Source organism: Cibotium barometz, chromosome 40 (genome assembly GCF_041138505.1).
Source record: "Cibotium barometz isolate CiBa-2024 chromosome 40, ASM4113850v1, whole genome shotgun sequence".
NCBI classification, from domain to species: Eukaryota; Viridiplantae; Streptophyta; class Polypodiopsida; order Cyatheales; family Cibotiaceae; genus Cibotium; species Cibotium barometz.
The window spans coordinates 27567496-27583370 of record NC_141085.1 but is presented as its reverse complement, the minus strand read 5'-3'; the positions used below and the strand labels follow the sequence as shown (position 1 = coordinate 27583370).

The 15875-nt window shown below is 53.5% G+C and overlaps 1 protein-coding gene across 3 annotated transcripts in view; it reads right to left on the bottom strand.

Annotated features, from left to right (window-relative positions):
* The window catches only part of PDE327 (FAD/NAD(P)-binding oxidoreductase family protein), an 80154-nt gene that overhangs the window by 12997 nt on the left and 51282 nt on the right, over positions 1 to 15875 (bottom strand). For all 3 annotated transcript variants that reach the window (XM_086779463.1, XM_086779464.1, XM_086779465.1), the window contains 3 exons: positions 8667 to 8714; positions 8385 to 8540; positions 8136 to 8300 (listed from right to left, as the gene is read on the bottom strand). In XM_086779463.1, the coding sequence (XP_086635589.1) occupies positions 8136 to 8300; positions 8385 to 8540; positions 8667 to 8714 (369 nt within the window). The remainder of the gene's footprint in view (positions 1 to 8135; positions 8301 to 8384; positions 8541 to 8666; positions 8715 to 15875) is intronic.

The following is a 15875-nucleotide window of genomic DNA, read 5'->3' as shown; positions in this document are numbered from 1 at the left end:
CGCCCCCCTCCCCTCTGGAGCGCCTCATCCCCCCCCCTCCGCCAGCTCGCTTCCTCCCATCCCTCTTGCGCGCAGCCCCCGCCTTCCCCCTTTTTTTTGGGTTTTTTTTCTTTTTTTCTCCTTCGCCTTCTCCCACCCCCCCCCCCCTTCCTTTTTCTTGCTTCCGCCCCCCCTTGGGGTTTTGTTTTCCTTTTTCGCTCCGTATCCCGCCTCTCTGTGTGCAGCTCGGTTCCAGCAGGATCCCGCCTTCGCCTCGCCTTCGCCGCAGCTTCAGACTCTGATGGAGGCTCCTCCTGCCCCGCCTCAGAGGGACTCATCCGCAGCCCCCTCGCCCGCCCCTGAGGTCACCCCCATCAGGCTTTCTCTTTCGCCGGAAGAGGAAGCGAGCCTCACCGCAGAGGTGGAACGCCTCCAGGCTCATTCCACCATCTGCCGTATAGTCGGCACTCGCCCCAGCAGAGGGGAGATCAGGGATCTTCTTCAGGCCCGCCTTCTTGCAGATGTGGGCAAGATCCTGGATGTACAGCTCCTGGGCCGGGGACATTATCAGATAGAGTTCGAGGCCGCCCAGAGCGTTGCCAAGGTCCTTGCCATGAGTCCCCTTGACATCAGGGGTGCTCGGGCTTTCTTCAGACCTTGGCAGCATGGATTTGACCCAGCAGCGGCGGAGCAGGGAGAGCGCCTCTTCCATGTTACAGTTTGTTTCCCTGGTCTCCGTCGGGAGTATCTTCCGCTCCTCTCCACGCTCGGAGCATTGGTGGGCTCGGTACTAGAGACGGGCCTCTCAGCAGCTTCAGTGGTGGCCAGAGCAGCTGAGCTACCTTCGGTCAGAGTGTTGGTGTCTGACATCTCCTCCCTTCCTAAGGTCATTCAGCTACCTAGGATAGGGGGGGGGGGGGGGTGGATAGATCAGAGAGTGGAGTTCTCGGGGCTCCCGAACCAGTGCTTCATTTGCAGGCAGGTCGGTCATCTGGCCAGGGCCTGTCCTCGCAGGAGACCCCGACCCTCACCACAGCAGCAGGCTACTGATGGCCCGCCCACAGATTCGGCTCGGCAGGCTGCCTCCGGGACACCTGCTCAGGCCACGGAGACCTCGGAGTGGCAGCCTGGACAGGGGCGCCGCCGAGGGAGACAGCCTCAGCAGCACGCCCAGAGACCGCTGCAGCAGCAGCAGCCACAGTCTCAGCCTCACTGGGTCCCCGTGAGGAACAGCTTTTCTCCCCTCCAGGAGGAGACCCCCGCGGCGACGTCCGAGGACCAGGAGATGCCAGCACCCCCACCTTCACCCCCCCCACCCCCGTCCCCTCCCACTGCCTCGCTTCCACCATCGCCTCCTCCCGTCTCCGCTCCGGTTTCGGCAGCGGCTCCCTCTCCACCTCCCTCGCCTCCCCCTCCTCCCCCTCCGCCCGCCTCACCTTCCCGGGAGGCCCTGGCAGTTCCCTGGCGCTCACCTGCAGTCCGGAGAGCGCTGAGCACTGACCTCGCTCGAGCATCACAGAGGAGACCTATGCCGATTAGGGCTTCACGGATTTCATCTATCCGCAGTCGACTGAGTCGCCTTGGCATTAGACAGCGCTCGGAGGCTTTTGATTATACCTTCACACGGCTTTTTGGAGCAGAGGGCCCCCATGAGCCAGCACCCATCCGAGTTCATGTAGTGATACCTCCGGCCCGCGGGAAGGAGGCACTAGACTCAGCGGTGGCCTTCTCGTTCCCTCTATGTGGCCCTTGCGACCGGGAGTGGACTCTAGAGCTCGCTCTCAGCACTTTGAAGACTCAGGCAGTTGAGTTTTCTCATCACATGAGCGATCTGGAGGTGACAGATGTGATAGGCCGACTTTGGGAGTTGGCTCATTTTTTCTTGGATCCCGGGAGTGTGGATACCTCAGGGATTCGGCATTTGGTCGTGCGCATAGTGGCAGACTTAGCACGCGACCCTGGATATGTGTGTATACACGAGGTTGCTCTGTCAGAGCGGGAGGCAGTCGCCATGGGCCACAGCCACTGGCGCCTGATCCGGGATTCTTGCAGTACACCGGGTGGGCAGATTCGCAGCCGTTCGGATGGGGACTACTCTCCATCCAAGCCGCTTGCGAAGGCCCGCCGTACGGCTGAGACAGCATCCACCTCAGCAGGGCATCCATGAGGATCATCTCATGGAATGTACAGGGCCTTGGCAGAGCACACTTTATACGCTATCGTGATTGCTTGAGACAGGAGCTTCAGAGATGCCTGGTTGGTGGCAGCATTGATATTTTGATGATGCAGGAGCACCACTTGGGTGAGAGCAGGATCCGGAGATATGGTTCGGTGATGCCTGGTAGATGGGACACTTTTTGGTCTGCAGGGTTTGGTCCTTTGGGTGGACAGGGAGGAGTATGCATGGTCATTGCAGATGTATGGCGGCAGGCCATTGTGGATCGAGGGATCATTGTGCCTGGTAGAGCACAGTATGTCATTCTGAGGATGCATGATGAGCTATTGGGTGTGCTCAACATCTATGCGCCCAATCATGCTAGTGCCAGAGCAGAGTTCTGGACTCAGGTTACAGATGCATTGCCAGAGGCCGCACATTGGTGTGTCGGGGGAGACTTCAACATGCTTGAGGACCCGGCAGATAGGGTGGGAGGCAGTCATGTTACAGTGCACGGCACGGAGCTTGCAACTTGGGACCGGTTTTGCATGTCACTGAGGATCACCGATGCATGGCAGCATGGGGCTTTCTCCCGATCTCAGGACAGTCTTAGTTTCTCTCGGTCGGATCGCCGGCAGGGAGGGACTAATCTATCACGGATTGATCGCTTTTATGTGGGCGACTGGTTAGGGGAGCGAGGGGACTCCGTCGGCATTCTCGCTGGCACCTCATTTTCAGATCATGCGCCAGTTATATTGACATTGGAGGAGGGGACATGGGAGCCCAGCTTGCAGTTGAGGATCCCAGAGAGGGTACTTACAGATCCCAGTCTCGCTGAGGACATTGAGAGGATCTGGCATGATAGTCAGTGCTCTGACCAGGATGCAGCGGGCCAGTGTGCCCAGGGACTCATTGATCTTAGCTCTTTTCTACACGCTGCAGCTTTGACACGACTGGGAGAGATTCGCGAGCGGGAGCAACGGCTGAGACGCAGCCTTGCTTCGCTTCAGCGCCTTCAGGAGCAGCAGCCTGCATGTGAGTGGGTGGCGTCCCAGCTGAGCCAGGCACGCCAGGAGGTTAGAGAGGTAGAGGAGCAGAGACATGAGTTTTACTATCGTCGTCAGGCCTCTCAGTGGACGCAGCTTGGTGATAGAGTGACTGGAGAGTTTTTTGAGATCACGGGACCCCGTCATGCGCGAGCAGGAGTCCGCCAGCTTGGTAGACCGGATGGATCGGTAGCTACTGAGCTCGGGGAGCCTCACAGGGTGTGGATCAACTCCTGCCAAATCCCCCGTACAGTCTCTGCTGCTGGCTCCAATCTCCCCTCAAAGGCCGTAAAGCACCGGGCCCTCCAGGTGAACCAGATGGTGAGGCTGCTGAGGAGCTCCCATCGTAGATCCCTCTCCTGTGTCCAGCTGGCAGACGAGAAATCCGGTGCCGGAACTAGGCGAGGCTGGCCCCTAATAAATCTGATGGCCTGACTGCCCTGCTCCATCTCATAGCCCATAGCAGGCCCTGACGAAGTCGACCAAGCAGCGGCACCCCATGTAAACATACCCTCTGGAGAGAGGGGGGCCAGAATACGCAGCATCCGCAGCCAAATCTGCTGTGCCTGAGGGCAATCCCAAAGGCAATGTCTTTGTGTCTCCATAGGGTGGCTGCATCGGACGCAGGCCGTCAGAAGACCGCTGTAAACAAGCCAAGTGCCAACTGCTGAGCCCCTGTGGTGGGCGACCAGCCACTGAAAAGTCGAGATCCTGCGGGCCTGTCGACTAGCCCAAAGCCGAGCCCAGAAATCCTCCAGGAACTCCTGTGAGAGTCCCTGTAGTCGCCAATGCCCCGCTGCCGCTGGAGAAACCGTCCTCCTCGCCGTCAAAATATGCCGCCCCAGCCGAACAGTATACTGGAAAAAGGTGATCTCTGTGGCCTCAAGGGATGCATAAGGATCATGCCACTCGTACTCCCCGGGGTCCCACTGTAGCCAGGCCAAGGGGCGCGCTACATATGCCCATATGCGCCAATCCGGGAGCACATCAGCAGGGTCGGGGTCAATATGCCACTTCCGAGAAGCGGCGGCCACTACCCGAATCCTCTGAAAGGTGCACTCTGCAACCAAAGGCGACTCCACCTCCACTCTCTAGAGTCTGCCCTCATCCTGAATCTCATAGTAGAGGCATCTGCCATCCTCAGTGCAAGCTCTGACAGCAATCAGGATCTCCAACTGTGTAAAGGCTCCCATCCACCGTGGGGCCACTGGCTCGAGAGGCGTGAACCACTCCTCTGTGAGTGCCTCCTGAATATCTTCCCTCATAATCAACCCCCCTCTGAAGTGACTCAGCCTCTCCACCTGGATCTCCTCTGGTAGACTGCAGAAAGCCTGCCAGTCTCCAAAACTACGAGCTGGGCCTGCCGCTAAAGGTCCCCAGGCTAGACGAGGCCGAGAACCCAGCATATGACCCTGCTCCGTGCGAACCGCTGGGCTCCAGATGAGCGGTTGTCTGGCCCGCTCTTCAACACAAGAAGGAGGTCGCTGAGAGAGCCCCGGTCTCAGCAGCTCCCAAGCTCTCAGGATACTCAAAGCAAATCTGTCCTCCCATCCTCTACTGAGGTCTGTCCTCCTCAGCTCTATGAAGATCCAGCGAATCTCTGGTGCCCAAGTACCCCCTGCTGGGGGCGCCCGAGCCTGCAGCCGCTGCAAGAGGAGCTCTTTCCAAGGCTCAGCGCCTGGAAGCAACCCCCGAACAATAAGCTTCCCCAATAAGGCTCTACTCTGATCGACTGGATCTATAATGCCCAAACCTCCCTGAGCCAGCGGAAGTGTAATAACTGCCCATGCAACCTTTGCCCGAGCTGGCTGGCTGACCGTCCCGCCCAGACCACAGAAAGTTCCTGATCAGCCTCTGTACCTGGCTGATGCAAGAGCTCGAGAAAATCCAGCAAGACGTAATGTACCACATGGTCGCTAACAGCACCTGATTTGCCACCACCACCCTCCCAGCCAAGGATAGTCGAGCTGTACTCCAATACAATAGCTTCTTCTGAATGCTCAGAAGAAGCGGGGCAATCTGCTGCTCAGGTGACAAATCTAGGCCAATCTGGCATCCCAAATACCGCACTGCTGTGCCTGGAGGAATCCATCTAAAACCGGGGTCCGGGCTCCATGCCGGAGTGGGAGCACTACTGATCCAAAAGGCCACTGTCTTGCGCCAATTGATCAATGCTCCCGAAGCTGCACTAAAAACCTGGAGCGACTGCTCAGCCCGAATAAGATTGGCCTCATGGCCATGCAAAAATAAGCCCGTGTCGTCTGCAAACTCAGCATCAAGCAGGTCCTCCCCCCGGACTGGGAGCTGCAGTCCTCTCAAACCAACCTCTTCTGCCGTCAAATACATACTCATAGCCTCCGCAAAGAAGAGAAAAAGGAAAGGGGCGAGAGGACACCCCTGACGGACTGATCTGGTCAGCTCAAAACTCGGCCCCCGTCCTCCTGCAATCAGCACCTGGCTGCGAGCTATGGAATACAGAGCTACCACCCCTCTGATCCATCCTGGCTCAAAGCCCAGGCGAAGCATAGTGCCCTCTAAGAAACCCCAATCAACTCTATCGTATGCCTTCTCAAAATCGAGAAGCATCACGACCAAGTCCTCGCCAAGAAATCTAGCTCGGGCCGTCGCCTCCCAGAAAGTAAAGATGTTGTCAAGGATACTGCGCTCCTTGACAAATCCTGTCTGTGTAGCATGAATCAACTCCCCCAGGAAGGGCTGGATCCTCAAACTCAAGGCCTTTGCTAAGACCTTGTAGACAGTATTGAGGATCGTAATAGGCCTCCAATGCCAAATGTCATCTGATACTCCCTCCCCCTTGGGGATAAGATAGATCAAGCCCTCTGAAAAGCTCTGCGGCATCACCCCAGTGTCCAAAACATGCTGAAAGCCCCTGCGGAGGCCTGGCCCCAAAAGGTCCCAATGGCGCATAAAAAAGGCCGGCGTCAGTCCGTCCTCCTCTGGGCAACTATGTCGCGGCAGGACCCTCAAGGCCTCGACAAGCTCAATCTCTGACAAAGGCGCACCTAGAACTGTACGCATATGGTCTGTGACCCTCCTCTGCACATGGGCCCACACAGTCTGTCTGTAAACATCTCGATCCTCAGTGGCTGGCTCCGCTGAAAGCAGGTCACTATAAAATGCAGTGGCAATGGCTCTGATCTCTCCATCAAAGCTTCTATAAGATGCGAGGAACAATAGCAAGAGAGTGTTGCTGCCCATAGGGTCTTTTGGTCACCTTGGAATGCTCTTGAAGAAAGATTTGGGAACCTACAGAACTTCAATAATAACAACAAAGGACTGTTTAGAGAAGCACAAATTGCAAAAAATCTCTACCCAGGCTTCTAGAAGGTGAGAGGACCGACAGCAAGAAAGTATTGCTACCCAAGGGCCTATTGGCTACCTTGGAAGACTCTTGAAGAAATATTTGGGAACCTATGGATCTTCAATGACAACACCATAGTATCGTTTGTTCAACATATTCATTTCATTTGTTGTGTTGGGAATCTAGAGCTCCGGATCACTCACAAGCTTGTACTACAAATACTCCCATATAGTAATAAGAAACCTACAAGGAAGGGAAGGGAAGGGGGGCAGGGGGGCCATCTTCAGCCCCCGATGTGATGTTAACTCTCTCTATTTTTTGTGGCATTTCTTTTTGTGAATAATTGTGTGTTCAATTTAGTAGTTAAGTGTTGCAGAATCCGCACTTCTCCCATTGCAACCTGTTCCCACAAAAGATTGTTCTATTGCTTCCACTTCCGGTCACGGTTTACCTCCATTCATGCAGATGGTCTGAAGCACCAGCTGAGATGCAACAGGCAAAAGCATGACCTTTTTTTTTCATGAGGTCTTATTCCATTCCTAGTCACACACGGGAATTCACCCGGTTACACACACACCATACTACTCACCACACACACACCTGAGTACCACAAGGGGGTACCACCCTTCCAAATATTGGCCATTTTGTAGGCGGTGGACAAAGCACGGGACAAGCCCCACAAGATAGTCGCTCGGCCGATTGGAGTGAACACCCTGCACAGCTTTGGTAAAACTGGGCATCATAAGTTGAGTCACGATCTTTGATGTCCAAGGCAACCATCATCCCTGATCCAGGGCGTGAGCTTGAAGGGCAAGCATTGCACATTGTTAATGTCGCAGGATCGCCGAAGAGGAGGGTGGAAGCAAGTACCATTGCGATTCAACGATGATGGCCTAAGGTGTGCATATGGCACCCTATGTGCCCACCTGCACACGAACACACCCTTAGTATAAGGTGTCCCTAAGAGGATTTGAACCCACGACCTCCCATAGAAAGTTCAATGTCTTATTCACTAGGCTACCGCCTTGGGGACAGAAGCATGATTATTTGATGACAAAGTAAACCCAAAATGTTTATTGCCATGGTATTATACATTAAGAGGATGGGGAGTAAGCTGGAAGAGTGCCACGGTGGTGGTGAATGTTAAGGGTGTAATACCAAACTCTACTTTACAATAAAGTAATATACAATGAAGGGCAGCTAATCTCCAATGTTGTGCCCTCTCAAAACAGCAGTTTGGATGGTATTGAGAACTCCTGCATGCAAAGTCACAATGCAACTGCTTAGTATAGTGTGGACTACTGCTGATGCAAAAATGAGGAGAGCTAGAGGATGTGATAAACAAGAGGAGTCTTTAGTTCCCCTCAAAGACCCTGCAGGCCCCTCCCAAATCAAATCACTGACTTAATCTTAATTCAGTATCTGACGCCCACGAACCAGGTTTTGGTTAGCTAATACTAGCTTCTCATGCATGGGGCCTTATCACTAGAACAAGCCAGAACCACAACTGGTCAGTGGGTTTAACAATGAAAGCTGAAAATTTATTTCAGAGAAAGTTCAGTAGAGTTCTCGCAATCAGGCTTGAGAACAATAACACAGACATATCCACTTTGGCAAATCTCTCATACCGTACCTGAAAGGCTACTCCTGCCAGAGCTCCGTGTTCAGAAACAAAAGGCTCCAAGTCAAAGGAAGAGACGGTCATTACAAGAGCTGCATTTGCCCACTTTGAGGACCGTTTAGAAAAGGACATTCCATTGATACATAATTCGGAAGGATTTGTACTAGTTGGAACAATCTGCACATGATCACAACGATGAGTGTTTCATACAATAATACAGAAATAATTTGACCCATTTACAGTACAAGGCAACGAAAGTACCTGCCCCCCTGGGCACATGCAGAAGGAGTAACAACCTGACTGCTTATGTCGTACAGAGTTATCACTCCAACCGCCCTCGACATTTGTTGCAACTCTGTAATCAGCTACTGGTATTTTTCCGCTGCCTCTATGTACCTCCGATGCCCATTTGTTGTACTGCAAATATTTCCAAAAAATGCTTGATCCATAAATTTATTTGGCAAGACACAGGAGCCATGAATGATGCTACAGAATGCTCTGACCTTATGGATCACTCAAGACACAGCATAAGTAAACATGCACCTGAATCTCATTAATAAGCTCTTGTGGATGCTCAACGCGAAAGCCAACCTGCATAGGTGAAGAGTATTTCAAATAGCTAGGGGAAACCAGAAATCTTTAAGAACCGTGGCATGTATCTGTTTTCAACCCTACTTCAACCCAAGCAAGACCAGTGGAATGCTTAGCTGCGACAACTCAAAAGCATATGAGGAGCTCCCAACCAAGAATGCCCCAGAAGACATCCAAAAAATTATTTGATCTCAAAGACGTGTATGCTTTACGATCTCAACCCACTAACCACCACTGGATAGAAGTCCCCTTGTCTTTCACTAAAAAAATATTGACTGAGGTCCATGCAGTGTTGACCCAATCAAACAGACAGACTCAAAATCATCTTTTATGTTTTACTCAAGGATCCTCAAGGATGTAGAGGAGTGCTCTTTCACGCAAGCAATTAAAAATTATTGACTGAGATCCATACTGTGTCAATCCAATCAAACAGACAAAGACCCAAAAATATTTTTTTACTCCAGAATACTCGAGGATATGGAGGCTCTTTCATGCTAGCCTCTGCAGACTTAGGCATTCTTTGTGTGGAAGGGTGGGCGTTCAAGTGCATCATTCCTATAGATAGGATTGACCTGTGGTAGACCTGGATTGGTCTCAGATGAATATTTTAGCACTTCTAAATGCTTCTTAATCCCAGAAGCCAGAACCTTAGATTAATGCAGGTAACTTTACATGTATTTTGTTGGTTGCCCACCCTGCCACAACCCTCTTGGCCGGTTGGCTTCCACCAAGTCCATCACTCTAGAAAACTTATCTACTACTAGTCTGGCCCATCTATCATATGTATATTGTATGGCTCCTACAACTAGGTCAGCAATCTACCCTGTTCAGCAGAGTGTCCATGATTTGGCCTCGGCTGCTCAAATGCTTCAGCCTGTAAAGACCAGGTGCTAGTGTCAGATCTCAAGAACTGAACTGTCAAAGTAGACACCATAGTCTTTCTCTACAATCTGAAACACTGAGAGCAGATTGCTAGAGAGCTTGGGAGTAGAAGGCTGGCTAGGAGAAGAGTTCAGCATGTTACCCACACAAGAGGCCTCAAGGTTGGAAGCATCGCCAATGGACACCTTCGAAGAGCTGGGCCAAATATCATCAAGAATGGACCTATCATGAGTCATGTGAGTAGTGCACCCAATCTGTAAAACGTGAGAGGGCAAGAACAAGTGAGTCCGTGGGAAGCTCGTTAATGCCGATGAAGGCAGTCTCCTTAGTGGAAAAGGAACTCTCGGATTGGTTAGTAAACCGAGGGGGTTTGATTGGTGGGCTTCTTTCCAAAACCACCTTCTCTCTTCTTCTTGCGACAGTCAAGTAGAGAGCCACACAATAGCTGAAATAACAAGTGTGAGGCCACTTGTCTCACTTTGATCCACTTTCTAACAAGTGTCAGGCCACTTGTCTCACTTTGGTCCACCTCCTTGCCACATGTCCCAATCTTCTTTTTTTTTTTCCGAGAAAAGATCCTTTCATTAGTTATAAAAAACGCCCGTAGGGCTGCAAAAGATCCTCTCCTGCTCACAAGAAAAAACAGAGCAGAGAAAACAGCAGGGCAGCCAGGGAGACTCTCCCTAGGTGCTGAAAAGTACAAGTATCAGTACAAAGAACTGAATGGCTATATCATACAATAGGAGGGGGGAAAAGCCAAACAGGTGGCTTGTAGTGCCAGCGGGGGGACCCCGCGTGAAGGGTATAGAAGGGGCCGCTGCGCCAGGTGGTGTGAAAGGCCTGGCACCGCAAGATCGCCTCATCCGAGTCGCCCCGAATGCGGTCGTACTAACCCCGCAAGGTGTGGATCAACTCCTGCAAGATCCCCCGAACAGTCTCTGCTGGTGGCTCCAGTCTCCCCTCAAAGGCCCTGAAACACCGGGCCTTCCAGGTGAACCAGATGGTGATGCTACTGAGGAGCTCCCATCGTAGATCCCTCTCCTGTGTCCAGCTGGCGGACGAGAAATCCGGTGAAGGAACAAGGCGAGGCTGGCCCCTAATGAATCTGATGGCCTGGCTGTCCTGCTCCGTCTCATAGCCCATAGCAGGCCCTGACGAAGTCGACCAAGCAGCGGCACCCCACGTATACGTACCCTCTGGAGAGAGGGGGGCCAGAATACGCAGCATCCGCAGCCAAATCAGCTGCGCCTGAGGGCAGTCCCAAAGGCAATGTCTCTATGTCTCCATAGGGTGGCCGCATCGGACGCAGGCCGCCGAAAGACCGCTGTAGACAAGCCAGGTGCCAACTGCTGAGCCCCTGTGGGCGACCAGCCACTGGAAAGTCGAGATCCTGTGGGCCTGTGGACTAGCCCAGAGCCGGGCCCAAAAATCCTCCAGAAACTCCTGTGAGAGTCCCTGTAGCCGCCAGTGCCCCGCTGCAGCTGGAGAGACCATCCTCCTCACCGTCAAAATATGCCGTCCCAACCGAACAGTATACTTAAAAAAGGTAATCTCTGTGGCCTCAAGGGATGCATAAGGATCGTGCCACTCGTACTCACCAGGGTCCCACTGTAGCCGGGCCAAGGGGCGCGCTGCATATGCCCATATGCGCCAATCCGGGAGCACATCTGCAGGGTCTGGGTCAATATGCCACTTCCGAGAAGCGGCGGCCACTACCCGTATCCTCTGAAAGGTGCACTCTGCAACCAAAGGCAACTGCACCTCCACTCTCTACAGTCTACCCTCATCCTGAATCTCATAGTAGAGGCATCTCCCATCCTCAGTCCAAGCTCTGACAACAATCAAGATCTCCAACTGTGTAAAGGCTCCCATCCACCATGGGGCCACTAGCTCGATAGGCGTGAACCACTCCTCTGTGATGAGTGCCTCCTGAATGTCATCCCTCATAATCAACCCCCCTCTGAAGTGACTCAGCCTCTCCACCTGGATCTCCTCTGGTAGACTGCAGAAGGCCTGCCAGTCTCCAAAGCTACGTGTTGGGCCTTCCGCCAAAGGTCCCCAGGCTAGCCGAGGCCGAGAACCCAGCATATGACCCTGCTCTGTGCGAACCGCTGGGCTCCAGATGAGCGGCTGTCTGGCCCGCTCCTCAACACAAGAAGGAGGTCGCTGAGAGAGCCCCAGTCTCAGCAGCTCCCAAGCTCTCAGGATGCTCAAAGCAAATCTGTCCTCCCAAGCTCTCAGGATGCTCAAAGCAAATCTGTCCTCCCATCCTCTACTGAGGCCTGTCCTCCTCATCTCTATGAAGATCCTTCGAATCTCTGGTGCCCAAGTGCCCCCTGCTGGGGGAGCCCGAGCCTGCAGCCGCTGCAAGAGAAGCTCTTTCCAAGGCTCAGCGCGCCTGGAAGCAGCCCCCGAACAATAAGCTTCCCCAATAAGGCTCTACTCTGATCGACTGGATCTATAATGCCCAAACCTCCCTGAGCCAGCGGAAGTGTAATAACTGCCCATGCAACCTTTGCCCGAGCTGGCTAACCGTCCCGCCCAGACCAAAGAAAGTTCCTGATCAGCCTCTGTACCTGGCTGATGCAAGAGCTCAAGAAGATCCAGCAAGACATAATGTACCACATGGTCGCTAACAACACCTGATTTGCCACCACCACCCTCCCGGCCAAGGATAGCTTCTTCCGAATGCTCAGAAGAAGCGGGGCAATCTGCTGCTCAGGCAACAAATCTAGTCCAATCTGGCATCCCAAATACCGCACTGCTGTGCCAGGAGGAATCCATCTAAAGCCGGGGTCCGGGCTCCATGCCGGAGTGGGAGCGCTACTGATCCAAAAGGCCACTGTCTTGCGCCAATTGATCAATGCTCCTGAAGCTGCACTAAAAACCTAGAGCGACTGCTCTACCCGAAGAAGATTGGTCTCCTGGCCATGCAAAAATAAGCCCGTGTCGTCTGCAAACTCAGCATCGAGCAGGTCCTCCCCCCGAACTGGGAGCTGGAGTCCTCTCAAACCAACCTCCTCTACCGTCAAATACATGCTCATAGCCTCCGCAAAGAAGAGAAAAAGAAAAGGGGCGAGGGGACACCCCTGACGGACTGATCTGGTCAGCTCAAAACTCGGCCCCCGTCCTCCTGCAATCAACACCTAGCTGCGAGCTATGGAATACAGAGCCGCCACCCCTCTAATCCAACCTGGCTCAAAGCCCAGGCGAAGCATAGTGCCCTCTAAGAAACCCCAATCGACTCTATCGTATGCCTTCTCAAAATCGAGAAGCATCACAACCAAGTCCTCACCAAGAAATCTAGCTCGGGCCGTCGCCTCCCAGAAGGTGAAAATGTTGTCAAGGATACTACGCTCCTTGACGAATCGTGTTTGGGTAGCATGAATCAACTCTCCCAGGAAGGGCTGGATCCTCAAACTCAAGGCCTTTGCTAAGACCTTGTAGACAGTATTGAGGATCGTAATAGGTCTCCAATGCCGAATATCATCTGATACTCCCTCCCCCTTGGAGATGAGAAAGATCAAGCCCTCTGAAAAGCTCTGTGGCATCACCCCAGTGTCCAAAACATACTGAAAGCCCCTGCGGGGGCCTGGCCCAAAAAGGTCCCAATAGCGCATAAAAAAGGCAGGCGTCAGCCCGTCCTCCCCTGGGCAACTATGGCGCGACAGGACCCTCAAGGCCTCAGCAAGCTCAACCTCTGAAAGAGGCGCACTAAGGACTGTACGCATACGATCTGTGACCCTCCTCTGCACCTGGGCCCACACCGTCTGTCTGCAAGCATCCCGAGCCTCAGTGGCTGGCTCCGCTGAAAGCAGGTCTCTATAGAACCCAGTGGCAATGGCTCTGATCTCCACGGGCTCAGTAGCTACAGACCCGTCCAGCCTCCCAAGCTGACGGACTCCTGCTCGAGCATGGCGGGGTCCAGTAATCTCAAAAAACTCCCTAGTCACTCTATCCCCAAGCTGCGTCCACTGAGAGGCCTGGCGATGATAGTAAAACTCATGTCTCTGCTCCTCTGCCTCTCTAACCTCCTGGCGTGCCTGGCTCAGCTGGGACGCCACCCACTCACATGCAGGCTGCTGCTCCTGAAGGCGCTGAAGCGAAGCAAGGCTGTGTCTCAGCCGCTGCTCCCGCTCGCGAATCTCTCCCAGCCGTGTCAAAGCTGCAGCGTGCAGAAAAGAGCTAAGCTCCATGAGTCCCTGGGCACACTGGCCTGCTGCATCCTAGTCAGAGCACTGACTATCATGCCAGATCCTCTCAATGTCCTCTGCGAGACTAGGATCTGTAAGTACCCTCTCTGGGATCCTCAACTGCAAGCTGGGCTCCCGTGTCCTCTCCTCAAGCGTCAAAATAACTGGCGCATGATCTGAAAATGAGGTGCCAGCGAGAATGCCAACGGAGCCCCCTTGCTCCCCTAACCAGTCGCCCACATAAAAGCGATCAATCCGTGATAGATTAGTCCCTCCCTGCCGGCGATAGAGAAACTAAGACTGTCCTGAGAGCGGGAGAAGGCCCCATGCTGCCATGCATCAGTGATCCTCAGTGACATGTGTCAGGCGTTTTTCTGAGTGGTATTCTGGGCTCGTGTAAATACGTGTGCATGGTGTGAATGAAAACTTGGCCGTGGAATGCCTTGCCAGGTGTGCAGTGTGGATCGGTTTGGATTTGAGCCTGTTACAGGCCTGTCCGGAATGTGGTCAGTTGCAGCTGTTCAGCCGTTCGATGGCTTGATATGTGTGTGTCGTCAAAGAAATAAATGGGCATAAGTGGCTTTTGAAAGTGTGGGAAGCATGGGAGTAATAATGGATGATGGCCAATGTAGCTTGGACATGGTATGGAAAGTATATGGAGGCCATCTTATAGGCCTTAAAAAATAATAATAATAAATGAGGATATAAAAAACGTGGCCATAAAATTGAAGGCCACATGGAACTTTAGGGTGTCGCCAGCGCACCTTTTGGAAGGTTGGCGAAGGAGTGCGAGTGGGCGTGCTGTAAACAAAAAAGAAGAAGGTCGCCGCGTTACGGTGGGGGGGCTTCTTGGGACACAGCCAGGAGAGAGCGCAGCTGCAAGTAAGAGCCATGTGGCTCTCTGACGTGGCTGCAGAACAGTGCCCAAGTGAGGCTGGCTTTCGAGCGTGGTGTGGCTGCTGTTAGGCTAGCGAAGGAAGCCGCCTGCAAAGCGGGCTCCTTGGACGCAGAGAGAGAAGGGCGTATGCAGCCGCTGCTGGTGAGGAGGGCGACTGGTGAAGCAGCGTGGAGGCGCTTTGGGAGCCCGCCAGCGTAGTTGCAGCCATACGCAGAGGAGGCAGAGGCTGGTGGGGCCTCTAGTGTGAAGAGAAGAGTGGATGCCGACTGACGGGCTGGTGTAGAGAGGAGCTGGTGCTGATGCAGAGTAAAGCACAGCCATGTGTGGCAAGGCGAGCTGCTGGTGTAGCGACTGAGTGCAGTGGAGCGCAGCGTTGGAGAGAGGCGCTGCAGTTAGCTACACACGCTGGCGAAAGGAGCAAAGTGGACTGGTGACTGCAGCGTGGGTGACAAGAGTAGAGGTCGCCTATGAGGTGACAGGCTGGCTGGTGTGGGCCGCCTAGGAGACAGGACAGTGGACAGAGTAGGTGCCGAGTGAAGCAGAGAGATAAAGTGTTGCTGCTTGGTGGTGGGCCGGTAGCAAGGCAGATAAGCTGCCTGGGTTTGTTGCAAGCTGACAGAGGATCAGCACAGAGAGATTGAGAGAGAGATGATGGTGTAGCTGCTGCTGACGACACATGCAGAAGTGATGGGTCGCAGAGGACTCGAGGGTTAGCTGGTGTGGGCGCCTTCTGGAGCGAGAGTGGCCGGGTTCATTCTGATGTGATTGGTACAGCAGGCAGGCGAGAGGTTTATGGTTATTGGGAATGTGGTGTGTCCTCGGCTGACAGGCCTGAGTGAGTTTTTTATGGTTGTGTGAGTAAGGCTTCTGTGTCAAAGAAGCTTGTATGAAGTGTTGTTTCTGGAATATATTGCTGGGTGTTTGCTTGGTCTACGGTGCCCCTGTTTTTGCTGTCAGTCTGGCATGGGTTGGGTGGTGAAGTGCGAGAATTGTTCTAGCCGGTGGCTGGTGGTGCCCCCGTTCGTGTGTGTTATTCCAAGTTTGCGAGGTGGAAGGGCCATAGAGGCAGGGTTTTCTTTCTTTTTTTCACCTCACATCCTTCTGGTGCCCCCACTGAGGATTGCTCTTGGATTGTTCCACTGAGGAGTTGCTCTGGCGTTGTTCTGTGCCTAGAAGGGCGTGTGTTCC